This window comes from Aptenodytes forsteri, unplaced genomic scaffold (assembly GCF_000699145.1).
Source record: "Aptenodytes forsteri isolate BGI_AS27 unplaced genomic scaffold, ASM69914v1 Scaffold413, whole genome shotgun sequence".
In the NCBI taxonomy this organism is placed as follows: domain Eukaryota; kingdom Metazoa; phylum Chordata; class Aves; order Sphenisciformes; family Spheniscidae; genus Aptenodytes; species Aptenodytes forsteri.
In genome coordinates, this window is record NW_008794372.1 from 15,555 (window position 1) to 29,246 (window position 13,692).

A 13,692-nucleotide genomic window follows, 5' to 3' on the forward strand; every position below is an offset into this window, starting at 1 on the left:
GAAGAGAACTTGGGATGGTGATGATGGGGAAGATAAAACTGAGCATGGGATGGAGATCCAGTTCATTTGATAGTTGGGTAGTGCAAATGTTGTCATTTTTAATGTGCTAAGAGCAGGTTGTTGTGGTACCATGCTTTTGTATCATCATTATACCTAACTCCTGTCCATGGTAGTTTAGTCATTGCCCAAAGCAAGTGACAGATGCTGTACTAACTTTTTTTTCGCTTCTTTGTAATAAAGCACCTAAAACTATCTCATTCTCCTTGGGTTTTATGTAGGAAATGAAGACACAAACAACTCCAGCAGTACTACATCCTTTACTATGATTCCAGACCATAAGTTGCAAGGTAATACTCTTGGCATTTCTGTTGCTGTTCCTCAGTAGCATTGAGAAAAGCAATATGTATTATTGTATGCCTTAAACTGTCCTGTAATAGTTTGCCCTTTGTTTTATTTTATTGAATTGTGAACAACTGTAGGGCAGGAGGGAGGTACTCCGATTGTCGCATCTATTTGGGGACAACTAAAGATATTTAAGAGGAACAGTAGAACACAACTTAATCCTTGTATCCGTAGGTACTCTGGAGCAACAGAGAGAGGAGAAATAAATTGGGGAAATTTTATGTATAGAACTAGAAATACCTGCCAACGTCAATTTACAGTTAAAAAGAGAACCACCAGCTCAAGAAGTCTGCTAGGCTAGAATTCAGGCTCTTGAGAAAAAGGCAAGGCACTTTTTCATTTGATTTTTAACATCAGAATGGATTCTAGGCCCACCATGCTTGAGCTCATTGCTAAAGTACACATTTATTTCATAGTGTAATCTCATTTTGATTGCGTTAAGCTGTACACCTTTAAGCATGTGCCATGCAAAAGGCATATTCCTTGAGTCATTTTTGCCCTGTACTACTACGCTCATCTCATTTGCTGTTGGCCAACAAGTGGGATGTATAGCCAATACTCTGCTCATTGACTCACTCTATCCTGTTTTCGTTGCATCACTGACTCACACCCAAATTCCAGGCAGTGTACGTGGCTTCTTTTCACCTGTATGAGCATGCAGTCCACATCTAGACGTGTTCCCAGGGTTGCAGAAGTGAGCACTCAGAACTTGGGGGAAAACCAAAGCTGTGTTCTCGTTACAGTATTGGGCCAGTGTGGGAAAGGTTTAGCCCCAGGCATATCCATGGCTTACGCTGGTATAAAAGTCAACATATCCAAGAAAGAATGTGTTTGTAATTGTACAATCACAGACTGTTTCTCAAAGGCAATTAAATCTGCAATTTAATATCCCAGGTATGTCAGTATAAGGGTTGTGTGTGCAGTACACAATGGTGGGGCTAGTTGGCTATGATTATACCAAAGAAAAGGCAAAATAATTCCCTCTGTAAATTTTTTTTCTCCTCTTTTTGGTAGGTGGTATGAAGGTGTAAATTTGTTGCATTTGTTCTTAAACCTGAGCTTGCTCATAACATGTATGCAATTGCAAAGAGGGTTGACAAAACTGTTTTAGACTAGACTTACTCCAGTGGTAAGAACAGCAGATCCGTTCAAAGGAAATAGGCCTGCTTCTTGATTCTGGTAGCTGTGTTGCTATTCTTGTAATCTCTGAGGTTATGCACTTTGTTTTCTAGCCATGCTGAAAAGCAATAGAGCTGCTGCAAGGCGCATAGCACTAGCAATGTGGGAGGAGGCTGTAAAAGATCAGTTACTTCAGAGAAAAGAATAATCACAGAATGGGCGTAGACAACAGTGCAGAATGAAGGGAGGAAAGTACGGACAGTGACGCTTCCAGGAACGGGAGTTACCGAACAGCCCAGTAGATCTTTGCCAGGAGGAAGAGACTGTTAACCTGTGAGAAACACTGAAGAGGGATGCAGCAATGAGGACAGAAGTGAGAGTGGGAGGGTGCCTGAGAACCTAGAAGTAACATGAGTAGGAAGGGGAAAAAAAAAAAGAGAACTGGAAAAGTAGAAGTGAAAGAAAGGAAGGAAGGACAAAACCATTATGACTGAAACATGGTTTGTATTTTAAGTCTTTGGAAACAGGTGCGTTCTTAGGACCCTTTTTGTGTAGAGAGCATAAGCCCATAGAAAGATGTTTCACAGGGTATTAGTCTGTCCCTACTTGACACGACTACAGTGTGTTCCTAGCCTGAGCCCAGTTTGTAACAGAGATGCAACAAAATGAAAGAAAAGATTGAGGGACAGGAAATGGAACTGAAATAGTTCCCCATAGTGCTTAAGTAGGTCAAGAAAGTCAGTGACAGTATGGCTGATACAACAACTGGAATAGAGCATGACATAGAAGTGGAAGAGAGCAAAAAGAGGAGATGTAAAGAATTCAGATGCAGACCATTTGGGCACTGCTGTGCATACAGTGTAACTATGTTCTTGCTGCACTGAGATCTGGAAGCATTTTGCAGGGGGATAAAACCATCTGCTTTGGGATGGAGTACTCACTGCTCTATTCCCACTTGTAGCCTGCAAACACAGATACACTGAGGAGAGTATTGTGTTGTGGGTACTTTAATTATAGTATTATAATTTAACATACTATAGTATGTTAAAATTAAAATGAATAATATTTCTTTTCTTGTTTTCTTTTTTCCTTAAAGACAATAGCAGTTCATCCAATCTTACTGTTATATCATCCACACAATCTACAGCAACATCTACAGTAGGTACGTATCTGTTCATTTGTCCATTACTATGAACCTAGAAGCTAGCTCCAAACTTACCCCAGATCATACCAAATTCTAAAGAAATATCCATCAAAAGAGGGTATTTGAGAGAGGCATTATCATTTTAGGGCTGGGAGGCAACATGTAAAACTGAAAAGAATCTATACTGTTTTTCAAGTTTAGGTAGCATGTTCATCGGTAGAAGCAATGACATTTGCAGTGCCATTGAAAAACAGGAATCAAAACTTCAAGGAAGAATTGAAAGAAGTTGGTCTTTTTAATGTTCGTTCTTTGTCTCTAAGCAAACTTCTTCCATCTTCATGGAGTAAAGATGAATAGGTTGTTGTGCAAACAGTGCATATCTGTTTAATCTTATTTCATAGTAAATAGATTTAGGGTATAATGAAGTCCTGGGGGCTTGAGTTTCAAGAGTAAGACTCCCATTTCCTTTTAGGTAAGACTTATGGCACCTTATACCGTAGAAAATAGTCCTTATAGAGCTCATAGCACAAAACAGTGGAGTTCAAGCGAGACATGAGCAGCAGATCTGGGACAGTCTGTCACGGGTACTTTTGCATTGTTCTAGCACTACCGTCTTTCCTTCACAACTTGGCAAAAGAACTGTAGGTAAGAATGATTTCCCAGGGCAGCAGTGTTGCAGTCGTGATGCTCCAACATAAGTAACATGTTTACAAAACACATCTTTGTAGAAAGAAGAAATAGGTATATTAGGTCAACTAGTAGAGTTTGAAAGCAGATATTTAACCTGGGACACAAACAAACAGTTCATCCACTTGGATTTGCAGTGTTCCAACTGTTGGCTATGTCAATGTGAGATTATTAAAAAAGGACATTAAAAAAATGATTTTCTGGAAGAACTTGCACAGGCATACTTCACCACATTGGTAAAGATTGGAGAAGAATTAATGTCATGCAGTTGTTCAGCCTGTGACGCACAGATAAAAGGTTGTATCTGAGAGAAGAGAAGCTAGTTCCATGCAGGAACGGGGTCCCCTTTGTGCTAAGAGCCATGTGAAAGCAGGGCAGAAATATTGTGCCTGCCCTAAGATACTTTGTGTATTTGTGGAGTGTTACACTGATCATAAGGTCCCAGCTATGTCATTCCATTTCCAGTACAACTCTCACGTGGTGTGTCTGTAGTCTCCAGATAACCTCTGAGCTACCACACTCAGAAGTTGCTTGTTATTCATTTAAGAATAAAACACTCACCAGGGAAAAAAAAAATCTCTGCAAAGATCTTCCTTTTGATAGCAAGGACGTCGTGCAGCATCTCATTCCATTGCCTGCAGTGTACCAGTTTAAGCTTGTCTAACTTGGAAAGTGGAGAGATTTTTGTAATCCCCATGTTGCCTCAGGGCCTTCCCCATGTATAAAGCCATTGTTAACCACAGGTGGTTTACCCACCCTGTGCTCCAACCCTTCTGCCCTCTGCTCCAACCCTGACTATGACTTTCTTGCAGAGATCTGAGCTTTACTATGTCTGGATAATAATAGTAAAAAGAGGCCTGAGCCCTTTACTGTTAGGCACAGTACAAACCTAACAGACAGCTATGCCTTGCTTCACACGGTTTATGATTCATATTCTTCTCTTTTTTTCTTTTTTTTTTGTTAGAAACTTCATAGATTTTAAGACAAAGTTCATCCATTTTGATTATCTGTCTTGACCTCTTCAGAATAAAGACTACTGGATATATGTACTTAATTTTGCTTAAAGTCTCTGCTTTTTTTTTTTTTGAAGCTTTTCTTGGCAGAAGCAAAAGTCTGTTTCATTCAATCATTTTCCATGCAAAGGAGAGTATTTATTTATTTTAGGAAGAGCATTCAATAATAATTATTTTGTGTGTTAGCATGGTGCTTATGCAATTTGAGTAGTTGTGCTCGTTCTTGTTGAGTTAGAACACTAAGGGAGTAGTGCATGCTGCTAAGAATTCTTATCTTTACGCTGTATACATAGTTTGATGGATATAGCATAGGTATTTAATGTTTAAACACAGGTAGCATACAAAGTAAAATACTTGTCTCTCTTAAAAATAAAGCATCATAAACCTGAACTATATTACTGGCATGCATCCTTTTTAAATAATAAAAATTAACTCAGGCAGCCTGGGTTTGTTTAGTGTGATGTTTGATGAAGCCCAGCTGGTCTTTTGGGGGAAAAGTAATTGGGGAAATAAAAGATAAAAGGACAGATGTTGCTAGCAAATGTTCTTTCATCTTAACTCTGTTGGTAAAATAGTAGGGGTAAGATTTTTCAAAGACACAGAAGAACAGGTTGGTGCCCAATTCATGTTAGCTTCCCAAATTCTCCAGCTGCCCTCAGACAGCCTCCCACTGATGTTTTGAAATGACTGATGCTAAATACATCATGAAAGGTAAGTCTGTAGGCGATTAACCAGATTTTACCCTTAATGTTGCATCACCAAATGCTGTGATCTTGATAAAGTAAGAAAAAAGGATCGCTGGTGGGAAAGAGAGGGGGAAAAAGTAATGTGCAAATTTGCTGAAATTCCTCATGATAGCTGCTTGGATATTTTTTATGCTGACTCGGGTTTTCTGTAGCGTAATTTAATGCCTATGGAATAAGTACCATCTTTGTGTAACGTTGTTTAATAACGTTACGGATGGAACAATTAGTCATTATATTGCTCAGAAACACAAGCCAGTTTGACACTCAGAAATCATGACTAAAAAAAAACCACAGAAAACTGACTGGTTGACACTTGCATTCAGATTTGTCTTTCTTTTGGTATCTTTTATATTAGGAATGCAGTTACCAGGTGTGGTTTCATGTCATATAACTGTAGATGGTTTCCATATAGACATTTCCTTGCTTATTTTCCTACAATAAGGAACCATTTGATATTTATAGATCATTGTGCCTTTGGGGCGTTTACCTGTCAGTATTAAAATGTGCCCTGAATTTTATCTGATGTATTTTACACATGCTTCATAGAGGAACTGAATTTCCTAATTGTAACAAGGTAAGCACGTGAATATAGTACTCCAACTGTTCCATCTCAATGAATGCTCATTTCAAAGTGTTTCCTAGGGTTATGGCACAATACAATTATAACATCAAAGAACACGAAAATAAGTAACAATTACTATGGGGACTGTATTGGGCTGTTTCAGTAGTTTTAATGTTAAATGTCTCAGAACAGTGTTGTGTAGGCCAATTCCTTTCTGAATGCTTACATTGTCGTATTGTTTGGGTTTTTTAAGTTTTCGATGTTCACATCTGTACTGGAAGCAGTGATACTTAAGTCTTAGCAAATACACCATTCCATGTGTAGTTACTCACGTTTTAAACCACACTTACAGGAAGATTATTCTATAGAAGCATTCTGGATGCTGTATAAAAAAAGTAAAAATTGAATATCAAGTTTACTGTGGAATAGAGATGAAACTACCTATTCTTCAGTTGTTCTAGTTTTAGACAATTTCAAGAAAACGTAGGTATAATTAGACATTTGAATGTCCATAATGAAAAGCTTTTGTGGTGTTTAAAATGAACCCAGCTTGTGTGAGGTTATAGAAATAATACAGAAGTAGACAGCTGCAAAGGGAGCTTTTTCTCCCTAGAATTCCTTCATACATAAAAGCTATTTGCTGCATATTGTCTGCTTAGAGAAATGTTAGTTGCATAACAGGCTCATGTTTCTTGTTAGTTCCTTCTTAGAAAAATAAGTAATTATTCTTAAGATCATTCTAGCTGGCTGCCTTCTATTAAGGTTCTAAGGATTTTGCTATAAATATCAATCTCTATTATTATTGAATTTTGCTTCATGGTATTTTTATTCTGAACAGTTCATTACTGCTTTCTGAGGAGGGAAGGGGAAGTGTTAGGTAAAAACAGAGTAAAAGTTAAAGACATTAGGTGTCAATTCAAGTTGTGAAACAGCATTCCAATCTTTGTTTTAACCTTGGCAAGACAGCCCGCTACTAAATAAATGATACAAGCCAGCAGATTTACTTTAGTCAAACTTTTATTATGTGTGGAAAACCTTTTGAACCTTAAGTTTAACATACATACAGAATTCTTTCTGGTAAGTTTAATATACATGCAGCCTTAGTAAAGCCAGTGTTTCATTCAAAAGCAAATTAAAGATTTAATCATTACTAAAATCGGGGGGGGGCGGAAGTTTTCGTGCAAAAAAATGTTCTTATCAGAAAAGCTTAGTTATCTGAAAGTTGGGCGTTTCAAATGGAAAGTTACTCTTGATCCAGAATTTTATCACATTTTAAAATACTGTAAGTCAGGCATGATTCTATGGAATTGGATACTGTTATCCAAAAAAAATTCATCCTTCTAAAAGTTATCAGATATTATCCAGGTTTTCTTTACAGCCTTTCCTTTAAACCATTCCTGACCTTGAGCCCCAGAAATCAGAAGTTAGGTCTTTCCAAAGGAAATGCATAGGGGAAGAGTCTGTATGCAAGCCTGGATATCCATGCAGTGGCATTTTCATTGTTACTCTGTCATTCTATTTGGGCATGATAAATGCTATCTTATTCAATGAGTATATAATTTATTATTTTTATGTATTTTTCTGTGTGATACTACAAATAAAAATTTCCCAGGTATGTCCACCAGTACTACTCATCTGACCAGTACTAGTCAGCCCACCAACACCACTATGTCTGTCACCTTGATGACTCAGCCCACCAAAACCAGCCAGACAAGAAGGTCCACCACAGCTTCATCAGTCACATCATCACAACTCAATATTACAGTGGTGACCACTTCCAAGATTTCTTTCACTTCTGTAACAGGTGAGTTCTCATTTCAAGAAGCTCGTAAAGGCTTGTATGCACGTTGACATGTGTTGTACAATTGTGGAATTGTTAGTTTTTTACAGTAGCATAACAAAGAAGGTATTTGCATGCTGAAAAATGAGAGTAAGGTGGGGTTTTATTATTAAGTTGGCTACAATAATGTTGCTCTGAGCACTCCACTTACTTAAATAAGGCTTCACTTAACCTGAGAGACCTGACATATTTAGGAAAAAAAAAAATAAAATGCAAGTGGTCTGAACCAGCAGCCACTAGCTAGGAGATGAGCAATGTTAGGAGAAAGCCTGCCTTTTGAATACAACTTCTGTATTTGTTCAGCTCTCCTTTCTACAGCTTACTTGAACTCATCTCTAATACTTCCTTTTTCACAGCTGACCTGTGGCTCAGAATATGTCTACTGGCTTGGTGGAAAGACTGAGTTCTGTTAGCTACTTTTGTAGCAATGAAATTAATTTTATCCCTAATGGAGAATAGAGTCTGACTATGAACGAGTCACACTTTATGTAGAAGTTGTCAAATACAGTTTGACAGTACCCTTTAATACAAAAACAGTAAGTGTAGAATTCAGTATTTCATTGCTGTTAGCTGCTCGTTCACACCACTTGGTGCTTACACTTCTAAACAGATTGAGGTTGCTCACATGGCAGTGAAGCATTATTGGGTAGATGAAGCTGTCATCAGCAGAACTTTAGTTGGCCACGTAACGCTCCCTGTGGCAAGTACAAATAGAGATGGGCACAGACTGGGTCTTTTGGTCGGAGTTTGTAGCAGATAAAACCAGTTTTCACACGGAAACTGCTATGGCTTATCTGAGGTCATGTTATCTACGTCAATATTTGTGTTGGGCTGCAGAGCTGATCTCACTTGGAGAGTGAGGGTACAATTCCATGAGACAAGGTAAAGCAATCCAACAGCTCATCGCCACAAAAAGTATGTTATTCCCACCACGTAACTGTACTGACTGACTTGGTGGTTGTTGGACCCCTCTGCAGACTGACTCAGTAGGCTCATCTGACTAAAAGCAACTTACTTTTCTGCTTGGGTTAATTTCAGGCCAGCTTAGTGAGTTGAATTGGCTCATGGAGGGTATTAAAAACATTAGAACTGGCCTAAGAAGGGCAGGAACTGGATGTGTGGAAGGAGGGGAGAGCAGGGGGGAAAAAAGGCAGGGGAAAGAGGGAGGTGGAGAGGAGAAGGGGCAGTCAGTCGTTCAGAGACAGCAAGATCAGCTGCTCCTGTATCACCAGAATCTGGCACTTAAAAATGGAGCTCTAGGTTTCAGTGTGCTTGGCTGGTATCTTTCCAGTTGATCTATCTTCAATTTGTCTAATTGCATCTTTAGATGATATGTCAATGGGGAGGGCAGGATATAGAGTCCCTCAAAACACAATTTTGCAAGCTCTGTAAAAAGTGCCTTTTGTTTTCTTCTTTTCAGCCACATCAAAATCCGAGGCTGTCGTAGCCAAAACCTCCAGATTTGATGTGGGCAGTTTTGTAGGTGGCATTGTGCTGACACTTGGAGTCCTAGTTATTCTCTACATCGGATGCAAAACCTACCACTCTAGAAGAGGCATTCAGTACAGAACCATGTAAGTTCCAGGGGATTGTCCCTTGTCAATTTATTACTTTCTTGAGGGGAACAAGGACAAACAAAACAAGGAGAATGAACTCTGATACATACATTTGTTTAATGTACATTATATTAACATCATAGAGAGATTTAACTGTGATATTTTGTCTTTCACCACTTCAGCTATTCCTCTTTATTATTGTGCCTCTCTTCTGTGTGGGTTTTTTCTCTGATCTATTACATAAAATCATTTTGTTTTTTTAAAGGATCCTTGTCCTTTAGCTATTTCATGAATAGCTAATGTTTCCTTGAAAACATTTCCTTGAAATGTTTGCTGCAATTTGCAAGAATTCTGGTTCTTCCTGACGCTTTCTCCTAGACTCTATTTGTCTATTCACTCTTTGGTGTTTCCTCCCCGTTGCCATTAATTTTTTTGTAGTAGCTCTATTTTCTATTACCTATATGACATCTTGTTGGAACTCTGTTACCATCTCTCTTTTGTATCACCTTTTATGTACCTTCAAGTCTAGTTTGAGCAGCCAGTTTTAAAGCCAGACATCTCATATTCCACATCCTTAAGCCACCACTGTTGAATTGATTCATTTATTTATTGTCACAGAAAACATTCAAAGGCAATATGGCCATTATTCACATTTTTAAAACTACAGTATTTGACTGTTGTCAATATATGAACCCAAACTTTTGCCCCACCTTGCAATATAGGCAGGCCAGCTGGTTGATTTCTAATATTTAGTTTTCTGTGTTCTCTTGTTCTCAACTCCAGAAACCTGTCCATAAAATTGTATGCTCTGAACCTGCTTTAAGTACTTTTTCACAAGTCCATGAAATGAGAAGTAGAATTCATTTAACTGAATACAGGCATCTGCGTCTGAAGTAGTCATTTCATATCATTCATATTACCCTAAAGTAGGGTAAATCTGTCAGATGAATCAGCCTATCCACGCGTTTTTGTATTCACTTACTGTGAGGGCAGCTAAGAGTCTTAGATAAAGAAGTTTGTGCTGTGAATATTGAAAGGTACAGGGTGGATCCCACCTAAAGTCACTTGTTTACTGTGTACGCCAGTGACTTTCAACCTTCTTTGAGCTGCCGGCTGCTGATATTTTCCATGTGGAATGTGGGTGCTTTACAGCAAATACAAGCCTATTGAAAGTAAGCTTGCTTTTCCTAGTTATCTCTTCAAGACCCTTTAGAAGTTGTTTGTGGGCTTCAGACAGTCTGTAGACTACCAGTTGAAAAACGCTGATTTAAACAGATTCTCTGCCACCAACTTTTTCTAGGCAACTGGTCTCACTCCTTTATGATATCAGATTGGGGGACAGGAGGTGGTAGGTCCAGTCTTGTCTTGGGTATGGTTCTTCTTTGTGGAGCTACTCTTTTCCTCTCCTTTGCAGCATTCATTTCTGAGAGCACAGGACTAGCCAGATAGCTATGATTTTGACTTCATCTTGTATCTCATCCCTTTTGTGGTGAATAGTTCAATCAAAATTGTACCATCTCACTTGCCATTTATACTCGGCTCTACTCAGTTTTCTTCCAGGCTTCCAGACTTGCCTCCTTGTCCCACATTTAGTTTAAGAACTGGGAATTCTTAAAACTAGATTGCTTTTCTTCCTATTCAGTATCATCCATCTCAGTTGAGAAGCTTGTTTTAAGTGAGGTGATGCCACTAGCATCATTGTTGCGACGCTAGTGTTTAGGCATTGTGTTTTCTCTCCATCTTGACTCCTGCTTGCTGGTCATGGAATTTAACCAGTCCCTGCTGCACATGTTTACCCACAGTAGTGTTTGAATGGATATTGTAGAATCCAGATCAACGGTATCTTTAAAACAAAGAAAACCTGTCTCTGAGTTTGTAAACTGGCTTTGATTAGCCGTAACTACTGGATATAGGTAAGATAGATAGGATAAAAATGCCTGAGCACAGCTGATCTAAAAATATGTACTTGAATGAAATGTGAAAGCCAAAATGTTAATAAGGCTGGTGAAGCTGGAGGAGTGTTGACAAAATGAAATTATTCTGTGCACTTCAGACTTGGCTCAGAGAGGTCTGTAACTCCCAGATCAATGTGTCCTTAGCCCTTCCCAGCAAGATGGCCTCTGTTCATAAAATAACCTTCTCAGCAGCAGCTGGGTGGCTGTTTCTCATGTTGACTGTTGCTTGTACTGCAGAACATTAATTACTGTGTTTCTATTACAGTGATGAACATGATGCCATCATTTAAAGAGACTTCAGGGAAGACGGTGTTGGAAACTCATCCTATCAATCACAGCTGTTGTAACTTACTTCTGAGAGTTCCTTTCATAAAGATGATCATAGTCTCTAAACTTGTCTTGGGTGTGATCCTGCAAAATGTTGAGAAGCTCTTTAAACATCCTGATTTTTTTGCTTTGGCTTTCATAAGAAGAGGAGGAACTCAGCACTTTGTAGAGACAGTATTTTCTTTTTCCAGTATTTGTAACCAAACTTAAAGAAACACATATATTGAGTCATTTTAAGGTATACACACAAGTCTCTGAAATAACTAATTACTAGCACAGTGGATTGCATCATTGCAATTCTAAGTAAGTTCAATTATTTCTCACATACTGCGTAAATCCAGTGTGTTCCATAATGGATACAGTAGGTTAAATAGGATAGCTTTGAGACCAAGCATAGGTTTTTGCAAGTAAATTTTTTTTCCCCTAAGATTTTGTATTAAAATGTATTTATTTTGAAGTTTGACGTGAACTTTAGTTTAGAAATTTTGGATTTTGAACAATTCAGTTAATTTTTATTAGGCTATAAAGGAACATGGTTTGCTAACTGTATAGAAGGTAATAATGAGTACTTTAAACTTCAGTCATTAGCTCACCAGTGACGTGCAGAGACTTTCCTTAACAGGCTATACAATGAGACTAGCTGCAGGAAGCATGGACAGACCAGAGATACCCATCCACGACCCTTTTCTCTAAATGGGTCCTTGTAAGAAAACAGACTATGCGATCCATAGCTTCTTTTTTCTCGCATGTCCTAACAAAGCATGTGCAATTGAAGATAAAATAAAAATGGAAAAAAGTCATTGCACCATCATAAATACAATAAAATATGAAAATTGTTTATAAAAATTGGCTTTTAAGCTGAACGTAGCAATCATGTCACTCGGGTTTTATTATTATGAAGCTGTATGCAATGTTTTAGCAGCATTTGATAAGCATTGAAAGTAACATAGAGAAGTGGAAAATCTGTAAGATAGCATTTTAGAAGAATATAATTGCATTTTTACAACTATTTTCAGAACTTGGTACTGCTGCACACATGTACAGAGGTCTGGTCAAAAGCCCACTGAAGGCAACAGGGCATCTCTCAGAAGGCCTTTAGATTAAGGCCCAAATACACTGGGGGTCCTGTGCAAGATGGCTGATGCTGCTTCCATGTCACCTCTGCGTTTACACTGAGGTAAACCTGCTGACTTCAGTAGATGGGCTCCTGATTTACACTGGTGTAAGGAAAACTAGAGCAAGGATCAAAAAACACAGGCCTGCATCTCCTTCTGTCACTGAATAATTGTTCGGTCCTGCTCAGCCTCCACTTGTAGACCTCTCTCTGGTGAAGAGGGTTGATGTGGTGGGACTTGAGCATCCTGGTTACTGCTGGCATTAGTCCATCAGGCAGGCACAGACGGGAGGTGGTGACAGCTGAGGAAGGTCACAACAGGAACTGCATATGGGTCTGTCAGGGGCTGGGGTACAATGCATCAAGGGAAATAAGACTACAGCTCTGGCACAGGTTAATTTTTTTTGTTGAGCAATAGTTTATTCTGACATGCAGTGTTAAAGTGGCCATATGGATGGTTTTTTCCTTTTTCACATGGAGTAGTAAAACCGCTGTGTCCGAGGCACAGCCAACTCCAGCAAACCATGGCTCATGAGTAGTCTTAATAACACCAGCCACGCAACTGAAACGGGGGTAGCCAGGCTGTTTTGCTTTTTACTGAGATTGAGGTATGGGGGAAGAGTGAGTTGAAGTAACTTTTGTGATTTATCTTAATTGCATTGTTTGGTGGTGGAAAGCTTCTGGTTTTCACTTGAAGAGTTTGGAAACAATTCTTCCATAGAACTGCAATTCCTTACTTTTTGTAGAAATTGAGACAATTAAGTGCAACTCAATTACTTGGATTGTTTCACCTCTGTTGTACAGATGAATAAATAAAATTCAATCTTTGGAGTTACTATATCAATTTCAGTTGGATTTTTATTTTATTAGATTATTTCATAATTCCCTCAACTCTTTCCACAGTCATAACCATTAAGTAAGAAGTGTTCACTATATACCTTTTTAAATGTTAGAATACCAGACCTAGTGCATTTTTGCCCAGCTCAATCATTTGTAATTTATTTTGTAATCTCATTACTACAATAAAGCAAAATTATGTGCTTAAGATTTCAGAGGTGTCAGTGCAAATATAAAACCTGACCTCCTTTCAGGTGTTTGGATACTAGACAAAGGGAGGTGCAATTGATAAATCTTACCTTTAACTTTACATTTGCTTTCCAACAGTAAGTGAAAACCCAGCTTTAAGTTACACACATGTAAAGTGGGATGAACAGGACAGCTTTTCAG

The 13,692-nt window shown here is 38.5% G+C and overlaps 1 protein-coding gene across 2 annotated transcripts; it reads left to right on the forward strand.

The window, feature by feature from the left end:
* Positions 1 to 277: 277 nt before the first annotated feature.
* On the forward strand, positions 278 to 13,303 carry TMEM123 (transmembrane protein 123). 2 transcript variants are annotated; one of them, XM_009287702.1, is made up of 5 exons: positions 278 to 347; positions 2,618 to 2,683; positions 7,286 to 7,477; positions 8,934 to 9,087; positions 11,290 to 13,303. In XM_009287702.1, exons 1-5 carry the CDS (start codon positions 323 to 325, stop codon positions 11,312 to 11,314), a joined length of 462 nt encoding a protein of 153 aa, XP_009285977.1. In that variant the 5' UTR covers positions 278 to 322; the 3' UTR covers positions 11,315 to 13,303. The 2 variants fall into 2 exon arrangements, with proteins under 2 accessions (XP_009285977.1, XP_009285985.1); XM_009287710.2 differs by lacking the exons at positions 278 to 347; positions 2,618 to 2,683 and adding an exon at positions 5,028 to 5,076.
* Positions 13,304 to 13,692: the final 389 nt, after the last annotated feature.

Coding starts and splice junctions, on each gene's coding strand:
- TMEM123 (XM_009287702.1), top strand. CDS start 323: ATGATTCCAGACCATAAGTTGCAAG. Junction 348..2,617: donor TCCAGACCATAAGTTGCAAG/GTAATACTCTTG, acceptor TTTTCCTTAAAG/ACAATAGCAGTTCATCCAAT. Junction 9,088..11,289: donor GGCATTCAGTACAGAACCAT/GTAAGTTCCAGG, acceptor TTTCTATTACAG/TGATGAACATGATGCCATCA.